The sequence below is a fragment of the Magnolia sinica genome, chromosome 2, assembly GCF_029962835.1.
Source record: "Magnolia sinica isolate HGM2019 chromosome 2, MsV1, whole genome shotgun sequence".
Taxonomy (NCBI): domain Eukaryota; kingdom Viridiplantae; phylum Streptophyta; class Magnoliopsida; order Magnoliales; family Magnoliaceae; genus Magnolia; species Magnolia sinica.
The window spans coordinates 41,711,353-41,727,590 of record NC_080574.1 but is presented as its reverse complement, the minus strand read 5'-3'; the positions used below and the strand labels follow the sequence as shown (position 1 = coordinate 41,727,590).

At 40.8% G+C, this 16,238-nt stretch overlaps 1 protein-coding gene across 1 annotated transcript; it reads left to right on the top strand.

Moving 5' to 3' along the window:
- Nucleotides 1-6,656: 6,656 nt before the first annotated feature.
- On the top strand, nt 6,657-15,632 carry LOC131225089 (glutamate receptor 1.2-like). Its single transcript, XM_058220513.1, has 3 exons — nt 6,657-6,966; nt 10,607-10,809; nt 15,327-15,632. Exons 1-3 carry the CDS (start codon nt 6,684-6,686, stop codon nt 15,630-15,632), a joined length of 792 nt encoding a protein of 263 aa, XP_058076496.1. The 5' UTR covers nt 6,657-6,683.
- The last annotated feature ends 606 nt before the right edge of the window (nt 15,633-16,238 follow it).

Sequence of the window (16,238 nt, the reverse complement as noted above, 5' to 3'; positions counted from 1 at the left end):
CGTGACATTCATGCAGATGTGCAAGCTAAGTTGCATGCCTCAAACAACAAGTACAAAGAGCAAGCCGACAAGCATTGACGATAAAAGGTGTTCGAGGTCGGCGACCATGTTATGGTCCATCTATGCAAGGAGCAATTTCTGAACGGGATTTACAACAAGTCGAAGAAAAAGAAGATTAGATCGGTATCGATCCCTCGAAAGATCAATGATAATGCTTTGTTGTTGATCTTCCGGATGACATAGAGATCTCATGTACTTTCAACATTACGAACTTGACCGAGTATCATGAATCGAAGTAGGATGATAACTCGAGGATGAGTTCTTTTAAAGTGGAGGGGACTAATGTAGAGTGGGTCATGGATACTTTTATGGCCAAGATGGACCAGAGAAAGCTCGATCGGAGGTGGAAGTTATCAGGACCGTCAGGACTTCAAAACAGTCATATCTCGTAAACTGGAATGAGTTATTCAACGCACCATATATGATTTTGGGGTAGGAGAAGCTATTTTAGCCAACCAACCCTACTATGCCGGGTTATCCATGCCATATTTGCAAGATTCCATCAGATTGACGGTTGAAAGTCCTTTTTATTTTCATTTTTTCTATAAATAATAAGTTTTAATTCGATCATAACTTTTGATCCTATGAGTTTTAAGAGTCGTGCCCAACATGAAAATGGCTTAGAAAAATTAGGAGAATAACATGGTTAGACCAAACTGGACCCTTAGTATTTTTGGTCGAAAACCATGAAGTCTAGTAGGAATTATGACCATCCATAAATAGTAAGTCACATTTTTAGGGAGTTTGATTCTAAAACTTCATTCTAAGTTTGAGTTCACTATTTAAAGTATTGTAATTTTTTTTAAAAAATCATCAATCAATTTATTTTAAATTATTAGAAATTATTTCTGTTTTTTCCCACTTGGATTCGAGAAATCTCTTTAAGGAGTCCAGAGAAACTCTGTGGATTTGGAGTAGTTATCTCTCAGGAAGACGTCATTCGACCTCATCACATCCTTCCCTGCATCACTATCTATCTAGATTTTAGGGTTTAATTTTCGGTTTGGTGCTTTGGGAGATCTAAAAGACCCAGAATTGCAGCAGATTTGAAGGGGCTTGGGTGAATGTGGAGGCCACGATTGCACGTGTTATGAGATGGCTGGTCTGGATCTTCCTGTCCCTTCCTACCACTAACCCTCCTTCGTTGTCTGCCCAATTGGACTTCTAAGACATTGGGATCGTCGCGCAATAACCCCCGAGGAAGGAGCTTACATTGGTGAAGTGGATGAGGTCGGAGGTAGGTTGGGTAAAACTGAAAGTCGATGGCTCAGCAAGAGGGAACCCAAGGAACTCAAGAGTTTGTAGAGGTTGTGATTTAGAGTGGGTCACAGACAATTTCATGGCCAAGATGAACTAGAGGGGGTCCGATTGGAGGCGGAAGTGATCTGGACCGTCAAATCCTTAAAACAGGCATATATCGTAAACAAGAATGAGTTATTCAATGTACCATATAAGATTTTTGGGTAGGATAAGCTACTTTAGCCAACCAACCTCGCTATGCTGGGTTACCCATGTCGAATTTGCGAGATTCCATTAGATCGATAGTTGAAAATCCATTTTATTTATGTTTTTACTATTTATAGTAACTTTTAGTTCGATCATAACTTTTGATCCATTGAGTTTTAGGAGTTGTGTACAACATGAAAAAGGCTTTAAAAATTAGGAGAACAACGTTGTTAGGCCAAATAGGACACTTACTATTTTTGGCCGAAAACTAAGAAGTTTAGTGGAAATCATGACCGTTTATAAATAATAAGTTTACTATTTATAGTAAGTCATGAATTTTAGAGAGTTTGAGTTGGAGTTTGATTCTAAAACTTCTTCTTAAGTTTAATATATCTATTTAAAGGATTGTAAATTCATTTTTATCCATTAATCAATTTGTTTTCAATTTTATTATAATTTATTTCTAATTTCTATCTCTCCTCATGGATTCGAGGAATCTCTGTGAGGAGTCCAGAGAAGCTCCGTGGATTCAGAGTAATTATCCCCCGAGGAAGATTGTGCTTGACCTCATCATGCCCATCCCTGCGTCGGTTGATATCAGAGCAAGGTTTTCTCCTTGGATCTATGACTTGTAACAACGAGCCGAGCAATAATCCCATGGATAGTGCTCTAGGGAATCATGCTTTAATCATGTCGGCTTTCAAAGCCGCACAATGCGAGAATCGATAAGTCATGTAAGGGCTACAGGTTGCCATTGATCGGATGATGGAGGCCCCAGGGTAACTCCTTGTTCATGGTGGTGATCCGCCCCCAGTAATTGATAGAACTCGTAATCGCATTGATTATATAGGACAATGTCGGTAGTGAACTATAGGAATCCCTGAGGAGGTGGGATCCAACAACGAGGAGATTGACGACATGATCCTCCAATATCCCGAACAAGGTGGTGATTGAGCAAATCAGATAGATCGAAAATTTGGGATGATGATTGATATCCTTAGCTTCAATGGCCAACTCTTTTTTTATTTTTATTTTTATTTTTATTTTTAAGTCAGATAACTCTTTGAAATTTGGTTCAAGACTTGATCTTCGCAATAGTCCTATTGTCAAAAGCTTCAATGGCCAACTTCACATTGAGGAGTTCCTCCATTGGTTCTCTGAAGTTGAGCGATTATTCGAATATATGGAAATCCCCAAAGCAAAGAAAGTCAAGCTCGTGGCGTACAAGTTGAAGGGTGAAACTTCAACATTGTGGGAGCAACTGCAACTTGCATAGACAAGACAGATGAAAACACCTACCCGCACATGACAATGGATGAAGCAGTTGCTACGTGCGTGATTCCTTCTTAGATTACGCAGAAGAATTCTACCACGTGGCGGCATATAATGATTTAGTCGAAACTAAATCACAACAAGTCACCTGATTCAATAACGGATTGCGTATGACAATTCAAGATCAGGTCCAGATGCAGCCCATGTAGATGATGAATGATGCAATCAAGTTGGTTACCCGAGCAGAAGAAAGGTAAGAAAGGTACTACCAAGTGGAAATGGTGGTACCGTAAAGACAAGATTGACACGTTGTTACAACGGGGCCAGGTGCGAATTGCCCACGTTTGGCACAAAGGGAATGAAGCGGCGGATGGTTTGGCACGCTTGGGGAGTGAGACTCACTGTAAAAAGATTTTTCACCGGGCATCGGACCTTCTGTGAGACATCCGGGGCCTCATTTTCCTTAATTGAGTGGGCCTAGGTAATATCTGAGGAAGGATAGCGCATATATAAGTTGGTTTTATACTTTGCGGTGCTTTTTTAGATATATAATTGGTTGGTTCAGGGGCTTTTAAGTGTCTTGGCCGCCCGAAAGCTAAATGTCCCTATATAGTCCCCTCTTCTTTAATGAATTTTTTGCTTCTTAAAAAAAGAAATAACTTATCAGGATCTCCTCTCTTCTGATGCGTCTCTTCAGCAACTTACGAAAAGTAGAAAAGCTAAAAGAAATTAACTGAAAGTTACTTATAACTAATCATAAACCAAAATAAGTAACTTATCTACTGCCGTAAGTAGAAAAAGTAACTCATTTGGTGGTATCAGAACGGGCCCTAAGCTTAGGAAGATACGGTTCACCGGATTGGTTTGAATCATAGGCAGAAATCAAAGACAAATTCCGTATATTAATTGTGTTCCATGAAAGGTACACTTCAGTCTTCTTCTTCTTCTTCTTCTTCTTTTGGCCTTCTTTTCTAACGTATGGTACATTCAGAGACAAGGACTCATAATTGAAAGAGCTTACTTCAAATTACTTGAATGCCAAGGGTGTAATTTGTAATTTCCTCACACCACCGCGTGAGAGAATTCCCACCACGCTATGCCATGAAGTCAAAAGTCTTTCTCTACTCATAAATTCCTCCATATAGAATCAAAGTCTTTCGCTACTTATAAATTCCTCCCCTGTGAGTAAAAGTCACGCTGCACATATACTTGAAATCGATGTCTACTGAAATTCATCCAGAAGTATCCATTTCAATGACAGGCGATTATTCAAGGGCTTAGACTGTCCACATGCAAAGGAAAAGAACTAAACGACTAACTGTTCTCATGCAAAGGAAAAGAACGAAACAACCCAAATGTAATTATATTGAGTCACATCATATAAAAGGGTTGTATCATTGAAAAATAGCCCGCGTCACCTCATATGAAGAGTTTAAATAATATTGAAAGGTAGCCCAAGCTGTAAAGGATAGAGTCCGGCCAATACAGCTGTAATAAGTTGGGATGTATTCTAGCAAACCTCACTTACTACTAAGCTTGCCTAGTGCTTTTCTAGGACCGGAATCTTTAACACCACCTACCGCCTTTTGTACGAAGGACGCTTGAGATCTTTGGAACCCACCATGAGGACATCCAGTTCCTCTGTCGCCTTGTGTTCACTGAAATCACACCCAAAATTTTTAAATTCATGTGTGGCTCGGTGAGTTTTGGGTCAGTCAAATTTTTGGGATGTCTTTTCATCCTGACAAGACTCTTCTGATGAACGGGGTGGTTGTGAGGCCATAAACAACATGGGGGCCCGGTTTCTGCTGTGGGGTCTCTTACCACGGTTACTGTGGTGTGGCCCACCTGGTGCTTTTGGTATATGCCTGGTTACTTAGGCCAATTCTTAATATTAAGTGTTACAACTTGTGGACAGAGTGGATTTCACACATACATGGCCTGCAAGTTCAGGTATTGCACACGCTTCTTACAACAGATGCTGAACAAGTTTTCCAGCGGTGACAATTTATGGTTATTTTGGAAAAAGCTAATAAAAAGCTGACGTGCGTCATTACATGAAAAATAGGAGGTGGATGAAAAGATTTTCAAGATACTTGTGGGTACTTTTTACGAAATCATAACTGGTGTAAATATAATTTTACATGTCAGCTGATTGCCAATGGAATGATATGGTTGAGTTATCCACAAGTTTAATGAGGGAAGAGAGAAACATGGTTGAAGCAATTCGAGATACAAAAGGCAGTTAAAAGGAATAAAATTTGACTAACAGAAGAGAAATAATCATGAAATAAAAATGTAACAAAAGAAGGATATGGAGAAATGCTTTTCAATTATTATAACCGTTACAATAATAGAAGAAGGATATGGAAGAATAAGCTATGCAACAGAGATATATAAGTAGTTAAAGAAATCAACATAGCAAAAGGACAACCCAATAATGACCAATTATCTATAAATCAAATAAATTTATCTTTTATCTCAACTTATTCTAAGAGTAGTGGTAATCAAGTAGCAGTAATTCTTATTTATAATATTTAGTTGTAATTCAAATTTACGCTCATATGTTGAATTTGATCTCTATTTAATATCATGTAGTTCTTTCAAGTGACGTATTCTTCCAATCGCTTCTAGTGATCGATTGTGAGTTTTTTATTTTGTTTGAATACACTGATATTCTAGATGTGTTTTCTTATATAAGGCACAAAATAACTCATCTTCAGTAGAAGAACTCTACCTTTTAATTATCCCCTGATCATTATAAAATTTTATAGATGGTTGAGTAAGTGACCGGTCTTATCAGAATCTAATTATATATATTTATATTAGGCGTATCTGTTTATTTTAACACATTGGGATCGAAGTTGATCGGTTTGTATCGAGCCGTTTCATCGGCTGTGGCACACGTCAACACATATTATATGTGACAGAAAACAATATGGGATCCACGATGGTAAACGTAATTAAAGAATGCAGCATATTGGCATCACCGTTTCAAAATGACAAAGCCACCCCAATCGCATCTGCTAAAACATGGCAGCTGTATTTCAATATTAATTGTTACCGTACAAAGCTTTGTATGCGAACCGGCCTCTCTCTCCAGATAAAAGGCTAATAATCTGATAGGTACAATTGTCAAGGTTATGACATATTTCTGCAGTAACCCAAAAAATCCGTGTCAGAACTAACGTACATTCAAAATCAACCAATTGAATTGTGTTAGTGGCCCAAATCAGCGGACGCGGATTTCCTGCGAAAGCCTTTAGCAGGAAGTTCCTGCGCAAGGTTGCTGGCTGGGGCTCACCACTATGTTTCTGGGAAATATACTCCGTTTATCCATTTTGTGAGCTCATTTTAGTATAAAAGAAAAAAAATGAGGTGGATACAAGACTCAAGTGGGCCACACGAGAGTAAACATTGGATATTCGGTGAGAACCGTTGAAACATTCTTATGACCATAAAAGCTTTGTTTCAGGCTATTTTATTTTGTATTTTCACTTCATCCCTGTGGTAATGACCTTATAAACGGTTTGGATGGCATATAAACATCAAGGTGGACCCCAAGAAGGTTTCAACGGTAGGCATTTCTTTTCCCAATTTTCCCTCTGGTGTGGTCCACTTTAGTTTTGGATCCAACTCATTTTTGGTCGCTTGTACTCAAATTAGCTCAAAAAATGGATGAACGGAATATATTTCCCAGAAACATGGTGGTGGCCCCACCCAGCATCCTTGTGCAGGAACATCCTGCGAAAGGGTTTCGCAGGAAATCCGCGTCCCAAATCAACCACGAGCTGAAAACCACAGTCAAAGTCAAAGCCCCTACAGAACTACATACCTGTTTTCTATTTATTAGCTCATGCATTCATACTCTCTCTCTCTCTCTCTCTCTCTCTCTCTCAACAGAAATGTCTGTTACCTCTTCATTGCACTACAAACGACTTGCATTTCTCCTCTCCTTCATTTTCTTATACCAACCAAAGCTAATGGCCGCCCGCGACAACAACAATAAGTGGAAAATCAGGTCGGCAGGCAGCATCGGCGCCATCATAGACTCCACGACTCGACCTGGAAAAGAAGAGAAGATTGCCATCGAGATGGCCATCAGAGACTTCTTCCGCTCCACGGGTTTTAAAGCAACAGTGCACATAAGAGATTCTAAAGGCGATCCGGTTCAGGCAGCCACCATGGGTACTCATGTTTTCTAGATTCATGAAATTTTCATTAAATCTTCTTCTTCTTCTTCTTCTTATTATTATTATAATTTCTTTAGCATGATTGTTGCTGATTCAAGGCATGCAAAAATGTATTACATGCCATGGGTGTAATGTACACATGATATGCGTGCATATCCAACATGTACACGTTGATAGATGGACGGATGGATCGATGGAGTCAGAAAGTCCATAGAGTCGAGTTGGCTCAAAGAGTCGACTCAGAGCAAGCCCTAGAAAGAGCAAAGTTGTGATGATTAGTAATCCTTTTTTATATCAAAAATGTTTTATAAAATGTGATTGAAAACCTTGAGGAACTCGACACAATTTTATTTTTTTAATTATTATTATTATTATTATTATTTTATATTTTAATTTTAAATTTTAAAGATGCAATATATTCATTTCACAGCGAGATTACACCATCTATACAGCCTAAGATTCAGGCAGGCCCGAATGGCTTGGGCCCACCTCTCGTAAGAAGTTAAGGAAAAGCCGGAAGTAACTAAAACAAACAAATCAGCCCTCCTGTAGGCTTCCTAATCCAATTTTGTCTAAAAACAAAAAACCACTAATATTTGGGGGGAGATCTCCCATCCCTTTATACAGGCGGTCCACTTGACTGCCACTCCCCAACCGTGCCAGGCCATCTGCAGTACAGTTTGCCTCCCTAGGGGTGTAGGCAATACGCACCTCCATGTTGTGCATGAGGAACTCGACACAACTTTGACTCTAAAAAAACTCAGAGAAACTCAAATAATTGAAAGCAAAAATCTCGATGTAAGCGGGTTTTGAGTCGACTTGAATACAATCGAGTCGACTAGACAAGTATCATATGTAAATGGCACATATTTCTCGTGCACCCATTATTTCTCACCATTCAAAGATGCTTGGCTAGAATCTAACATCTTCCAATAATTTTATATTTGAAAAGTCCATTTGAGGAGCATGCAATCTTCTCTACATTTTCCAAGTAGTTGTATGCAAGCATTTCTATACGTGAAAAAAAAAAAAAGAAAAAGAAAAAGAAGCATTTCGGAACGTGCCCATATATATATATATATATATATATGTATTCTTTTTATTATTCATATAGATGCGAAGTACAACACTTTTTACAGGCTAAGATTCAGGCAGCCCAACAGTAAAGGTTGTGGGCCCACCTATCGTAAGAAGCTAATTAGGAAAGACAGGAAATAAAATTAGTTCTCCTGCAGGCTGTCCAACCCAACTCTGTCTAAGGACGATAGACCACGAATGGTAGGGGGGAGGTTACCCAACGATCAGTAAAGACGGTCCACTTAACCATCACTCCTCAACTCGACCAGGCCATCCGCAGCTGAGTTGTGTACGTACCCATATGTATTACTAGGAATGGGGTATTAATTAAGTTTCTGTCATCTCACATAAAATTAAACAATCTAAACAAATCAAGAAAAATACTTTCTATAAAATTGTTTTGGGTCATACATCAACAATTCGTATCTTCTTACCAGCTTGATGAATTCATGGTTCATCTTGGACAATTCAGTAGTCGATCTAAGAGTTTGAGAGGATGATCAACTGCACTGGACCAAGACATGGCCTGGACTCTTATAGGAGGCAGCAATACGGATTTTTCCACAACGGGTGAAAACCTAGAGTAGTAATTCAGCTCCAAGGTCGAAGACACAACGTATCCATTCCATAGTAGATCCATTGCCAGATCAATTCATATTGGCACTGGTTCATTTAGAAAGTGAGGTTTGAAGAACCTTGTGGTGCAATTCAGCTTAAAATGGTAACTTCAACTCCAATAATAACCACTAATGATTTATTTTTTATTTTTCCTTCGGGTTTACGCCATGTTTCCTTGTGTGGATGCACATTAACAGTGCCTTTTGTTTTGTTTTTATTTTTTATTTTTATTTTTTATGGTATAGGAAGTTGGTGTAAGCCATCTGCACGTACGTAGTATGCTGCGTGTAGCATAGGTTTTTTTTTTTTTTTTTTTTAATTTACGTGTACCGTATAGGTAGTTCGAGGATGAAAATGTCATCAGTATGGTTGGACTGCATCTCCTCCATGGCGGCCCACCTCACCTAACACGGTGCGTCCTGACCATGGGGCCTACCTTGATGTATGTATTATGTATCACACCGTCTGTCCGTTTTGACAGCTCATTTTAGGGCATGAACCCAAAAATAAAGGAGATCCAAAGCCAGGTGCACCACACCATAGGAAACAGTGATGATTGAATGCCCTCTATTAAAAAATTCCTAGTGCTAACCTGAAGGTTTATTTCCCATCCAACCCATTGATAAGGTCAAGGGAGAAAACAAATATCAGCTTCATACAAAACTTTTGTGGCCCCCAAGAAGTTTTTAATAGTCAATCACCACTGTTCCATGTGGTGTGGTCCACCTGAGATCTGGATCTGCTAAAATTTTAGGTTCATGTTCTAAAATTAGCTGGCAAAATGGATGGATAGGACTAATATATATATATATATACAATATATTAATCAAGGGGGGCCTCACAGTCCTCACCTAATCCGCTCCCCTCCATGTATACATGTGACGTGACTTGATGTGTTTGGTTGGAGCATTGCAGGAATAAATTATATAAAAGAGGGTTGCCAATTCCTTGAGAGAACACCGATGTCATGCATTCTACATTCACTCATTTCATGCGCTCTCATACAATCAAGTAATAGTGTTCCTAGTTGAATCGGTTCACTTGGACAGTTCAATCCGCCAATCCGAACAGTCCATCAAATCCCCTTTGTTTTATTATTATTATTATTATTATTATTATTTTATTTTATTTTTTTTATAGAGGAAAATTCTCATTTTTCATATAATGCTATACATCACCATGAACATTACGGGCTACCCCAAGGGGAAAATGACCCCGAGGAAGGCTATCATAAGGCCTAAATCAGACAGCCAATCTACGAGAACTATCTTAATTAAAACCCATCAGGGATTGTATAATGGAACCCAGCCTGACTCTATCCAGCAAAATCAGACCCCGAATTTGAGGAGAGAGGTCCGAAGCCTGCCAGACAAGAGAAAGGAACTGAAGCTCACTTCCCAGGCAGGCCAACCCATCTGCCAGGGCATTCCATTCTCTCAGGACAGTCAATTAAGTCCTGAACACATTTCATGCGCTCTCGTACTGAAATTGCACTGATAAGATACTCGATGGCCTTTTTTGTATCTATCCTTTTTAAAAGCAGCAGATGGCATGGTTACGATTGCCTAACAAAAATGATTCTTTAGAATTATAAGCAATCCATAATGGCCCTAAAGATGGATGTAATTGCTGATTGGAATATATATATATATATATATATTAACACTATTTTGATCTTTCATATTAAAGGACATTGATCAAATGGTTAGTATTGGTTAAATCAGTGTGATTACTGCATGGTGGTACATGAAATTCGTGTTGGACCCAATGAACATCTAGATCAATGGATTGAACTGTCAAAATATTCCAATGCAACTAGGAGCACTATAACTTAATAGTGCTATGAGAGCAATGGAGCATTCTCCATATATATATGTTTTATCATTTTCTTTTTATTTTCTATCAAAGGATGCAGCTAATGCATGGAACTCTAACTGCAGCAATGGGCCTCATCAACGATCAGCACGTGCAAACAATCCTTGGCCTGCACACGTGGGAGGAGGCGATGTTTGTGGCCCAGCTCGGTGCAAGATCCAACATACCAATTCTTTCCTTAGCCGAGGATGCCCCACATTCACCCGCTCCCCAACCATTCCTAGTTCAAATGGCCCCAAATCACCGGTCCCAAATGCAAGCTGTGGCCGCCATTTATTATTATTATTATTATTATTTTTATTTTTATTTTAGAGGAAAATTCTCATTTTTCATATAATGATATACATCACCATGAACATTCGGGCTTCCCCTGTAAACCGAGACGAGCTGAAAGCTTTTGTGTATTTGAGACAACCCAAAGGGGTTGAATATATAGAGATTACAGGATCTATATAAGGAAAGAAATAAAATCAAAATCAACTATATAAGGTATGCTAGCTATACAAGGTCTATACAAGGTATGTTTCAGCCTGTCTAACATCCCCCCTCAAACTAATGCGGGTCATCGACAAGTAATAGTTTGCCAACGAGAAATGAGTGACGTGCAGAAGTTAGGGACTTGGTGAAAATGTCTGCAATCTGATGATGGGATGCAACATGTGGTAGAGAAATGAGCCCAGACTGAAATTTCTCACGGATAAAGTGACAGTCAACTTCAATATGCTTCGTCCGTTCATGAAAAACCGGGTTAGAGGCAATCTGAATGGCACTGAGATTATCAACATGAAGTGGAGTAGGATTCTGCACAGGAATGCCCAAGTCGGAAAGAAGTCCACGTAACCAAACAAGTTCACTACACGCAGCAGACATCGCTCGATACTCGGCTTCTGTGCTTGATTTAGAAACAGTGGCCTGCTTCTTACACTTCCAAGAGATGAGAGAAGTGCCGAGAAAAACACAGTAGCCAGTGGTAGATCTTCGTGTGAGAACGCAACCAGCCCAATCAGCATCCGAATAAGCACGAAGGTTTAGAGTCGCCGTGAAGGAGAAGAACAGTGATCGATCTAGAGTTCCACGTAGGTACCGTATGATACGTAACACCGCAGTCATATGAAGAGTCCGAGGAGCAGAAACAAACTGACTGACGACTTGGACAGCATAGGCAATATCAGGGCGAGTCATAGTTAAGTAAACTAGACTCCCAACCAAACGACAGTATAAGTCGGGCTGTGCAAGTAGATCACCATCGTCGCGACCATAATGAATGTTAAGTTCTAAGGGAGTCTGAACTGTTTTCTGATCTGTCAATGATGCCAAAGCGAGAAGATCCTTGGTATATTTACGCTGGCTGACTAGGATCCTACGTTTAGAACGTGAGATTTCAAGCCCAAGAAAGTATGTGAGATGGCCGAGGTCTTTCATTTTGAAGGAGGATTGCAGAACTTCCTTTAAAGCAAAGATGCCAGCAGTATTGCTACCAGTCAGTAGGACGTCGTCAACATAGACCAGAAAAATGACAATTCTGTGAGCAGTGATGCGCAAAAATAAGGATGGGTCATGACCACTTTGAGTAAAACCAGCACCCGTAACAACATCGTGAAAGCGTTGGAACCATGCCCGAGGTGCCTGTTTGAGGCCGTACAGGGCTTTCTTTAGACGACATACCTTATTGTCAGGGATTAAGGAGCCAGGAGGAGGTTTCAAATACACGGTTTCTTGAAGATCTCCATGAAGAAAGGCATTTTTCACATCCATCTGAGCGAGTGGCCATGAGCGAACAGAAGATATAGCCAGAAGAGTACGAACAGTTTTCATCTTGGCCACGGGAGCGAAAGTCTCATCATAATCAATTCCGTATTCTTGTTTGTATCCCTGAGCGACAAGTCGAGCCTTGTATCGATCCAATGATCCATCAGACTTGAGTTTGACCGAATAAATCCATTTGCTACCAATTAGCTGTTGAGGGTCAAATATTGCATATCAGACCCATTTATTACATAGATTTACACACATGATACCGCTTAATGGCCTGATTAATCGTGTTTATAATGCAGAGTGTATGGCAGACATAGAGCATATCAACCGATCAGGCGCTCGATGTTCACGAGCGGAACGACGGATCGAGGTAAGTTCGGAATCAGCAATGGGTACAGTAGGTTCAGGTTGAGTAATAGGTGGTGGATCTGTACGTGGTCGACGTGAGTAAACCTGCAACGGACGATGGAGAATACTTGAGGCAAACGGAATTTCTGGAAAGACAGTTAGACTAGGAGAGTTGGGAGTGTGTGGAGGAGGAAGAGATGAATGAAAAGCAATGTGCTCAAGAAAAACAACATGTCGTGAAACCCGAACACGACGAGAAACCGGATCATAACATCGAAAACCCTTCTGAGTTTCCCCAAATCCCAAGTACATACATTTGACTGATGTTGGAGATAGTTTGTTACGTTCACGTGAAGCCAGGTGAACATAACAGATACAACTAAAAACACGAAATGTGGAATATGCAGGAGGTAAGCCAGTGAGAACAGAGTAAGGAGATTTACTATTCAGAACTTTGGTTGGCATCCGGTTAATTAAGTAGACGGAATGTAACATTGCTTCAGCCCAGAAAGAACGAGGAACACTCATAGCTGTTATCAGGGTATTGGTAGTTTCAACAATATGACGATTTTTTCTTTCAGCCACCCCGTTCTGTTGTGGAGAACAGGTGGTTTGATGAATAATTCCATGCCCTTAAAGAAATGTACGAAAATTAGTTGAGAGATATTCCCCCCTTGAGTCAGAGCGGAGAGTTTGAACTGAAACCCGAAATTGAGTCTCTACCATAGAGTGAAATAACTTGAATTTTTCAAAAACCTGTGACTTCGATTGTAGAAAGTAAATCCAAGTGTAACGTATGAAATCATCAATGAATATTACATAGTATCGTAACCTAGAGAGAGACATAATTGGTGAAGGACCCCAAACATCTGTATGCACAAGTTCAAACATAGAAGATGATTTTGTAGTACTTAGGGAAAATGGAACACACTTACTTTTTGAAAGACAACAGGAAGAACAAGAATAATCCAAATCATTTTTATTAAGAGAAATATTCCCAAACATGCCAGACGAAATTAACTAAAGTAACCGATCGGAATGTGGATGACCCAGGCGAAAGTGCCATAGTTTCCACAATTTATTTGCTGAAGAAATATCTGATGAAGAAGGAGAAAAGAAACAACGGGCCGGAGTGACAGATGAATCAAAATCCAGCACGTACAGACGACCATGCCGCCTACCCCTCCCAAGTACTTTTCCCGTCGCCAGATCCTGCACAAAACAACAGTTGGGAAGAAATATGACTAAGCAGTTATTTGATGTGAGTTGACCAACTGAAATTAAATTTGAGGAGATGTTAGGGACATGAAACACATCACGAAGGGTGAACTGGCGATGAGCAGAAGGAGAGAAAGTCAATGATCCAACAGACTAAATAGGTAGTCTAGTGCCATCCGCAGTAGAAATAGCTTGATTGCCGGTGTAGGGACGAATGTCACGAAAATGGGATACAGCACCGGTCATATGATTGGAAGCACCCGAATCGAAGAACCATGTAGAAAATGGGGATATACCTGACATACCGGCCGCAGAAAGGGCCTGAATGATTTGCTGGAGCATCGCAGGAGTCAACGGAGATGAAAGGCCTTCAGCAGAAACAGTAGATGTAGAATCAGTAACAGTCGGCTTGGAAGAAATAGTGGCAACAGAAGCAGAAAGAGCACGACCACGGCCACAACCACGACTACCACGTCCACGGACGGAAGAAGATGCATATGCACGTGTACGGCAGTCTTGAATGCCATGACCAGTTTGTCAACAATAAGCGCACCATTCTTTGCATTGAGCAACAACATGACCCACCTTGTTGCAACCGCGACATGTTAAAAGAGAGGAGCCACGCGTTGATGTAGTGGTGGACACAGCAAGCACCATATCAGAGGATCTCGGAGTCGAGGAAGGAAGTGATAGAACTTTCAGTCGTTGTTCCTCAGCCAATAGATCATTAATAACCGAATTCAATGAAGGAGTAAGGCTACGGTTCAAGAGAGCAGCTCGACAATGCTCGAATTCCGGACGCAGTTTCATAAGTAATTGGCGAACTTGCGCACTCTCGTGCATAGTTTGGAAAATCCTAAAGTCATTAGGAAATATTGGATCCATCAAGGCCATCTCAGTCCAAATTGTGACAATTTTAGAATAAAATGATTGAATACTGTCGTCACCCTGAGTAAGGTTAACGAGATCCTGTTCCAGACGATATGACCGGGCCGCATTACTTTATTGATAAATTGTCTGAAGATGCTCCTACATTGCCTTAGCCATGCGATGAGGTGTGAGGCCAACAGCAATGGACCGATCGACTGAATCGAGAATCCAGGTATTAATCCGTCCATTGTTCATTTCCCAATCAGCCAATTTATCGGCATCCGTGGAAGTGGGAATAGTAACAGATCCATCAATTAGTCCCCACAAACCACGACCCTTCAGGAAATTCTGAAAATGGATGGCCCATAGTGAATAGTTGGTACCATCAAAACTACACCTTGGGGCCTCTGTACATGATGAGTTCTTGTCCATTGATCGGAGTTAATATAAAGCACGCAAAGAGTTGCAGTAGAAGAAGAATAGGAATAGCAACAGGACAGCAACAGTTGCAGCAAAAGAAGAAAAGGAACAGCAACAGTTGCAGCAGAATAAGAATAGGAACAGCAACAGGACCTGTGGATCTGGAAAATGTAGATCCAGCGACGCAGCAGCAACAGCAACAGATCGGGCGACGTTGGGGGTGGTCGGATCTTCAACAGGAGTGGTCGGACGGGCAGGGGGTGGTCGGATGCGCAACAGGGGGTGATCGGACAATTAGCAGGGGGCAGTCGGATGCACAGGGGGTGGTCGGACGCGCAGGGGGTGGTTGGACGAACAGTCGGACGCGCAGGAGGTGGCCGGATCTGCAACAGGGGACGTTCGGAAGAGCAGGGGATAGTCGGATCTGTAATAGGGGCGCGGGACGAGCAGCAGATGGTGCTTGGACGAGCAGAGGGATGATCGGACGACGTAACAGGGGTGGCCGGATGACGCAGGGGTGGTCGGATCTGACAGGTGGTGCTGGATTTGGATCAGTGATGCTCTGATACCATGTAAACCGAGACGAGCTGAAAGCTTTTGTGTATTTGAGACAACCCAAAGGGGTTGAATATATAGAGATTACAACATCTATACAAGGAAAGAAATAAAATCAGAATCAACTATATAAGGTATGCTAGCTATACAAGGTCTATACAAGGTATGTTTCAGCCTGTCTAACATCCCCAAGGGGAAAATGACCCCGAGGAAGGCTATCATAAGGCCTAAATCAGACAGCCAATCTACGAGAACTATCTTAATTAAAACCCATCAGGGATTGTATAATGGAACCCAGCCTGACTCTATCCAGCAAAATTAGACCCCAAATTTGAGGAGAGAGGTCCGAAGCCTGCCAGACAAGAGAAATGAATTGAAGCTCACTTCCTAGGCAGGCCAACCCATCTGCCAGGGCATTCCATTCTCTCAGGACAGTCAATTAAGTCCTGAACACATTTCATGCGCTCTCGTACTGAAATTGCACTGATAAGATATTCGATGGCCTTTTTTGTATCTATCCTTTTTAAAAGC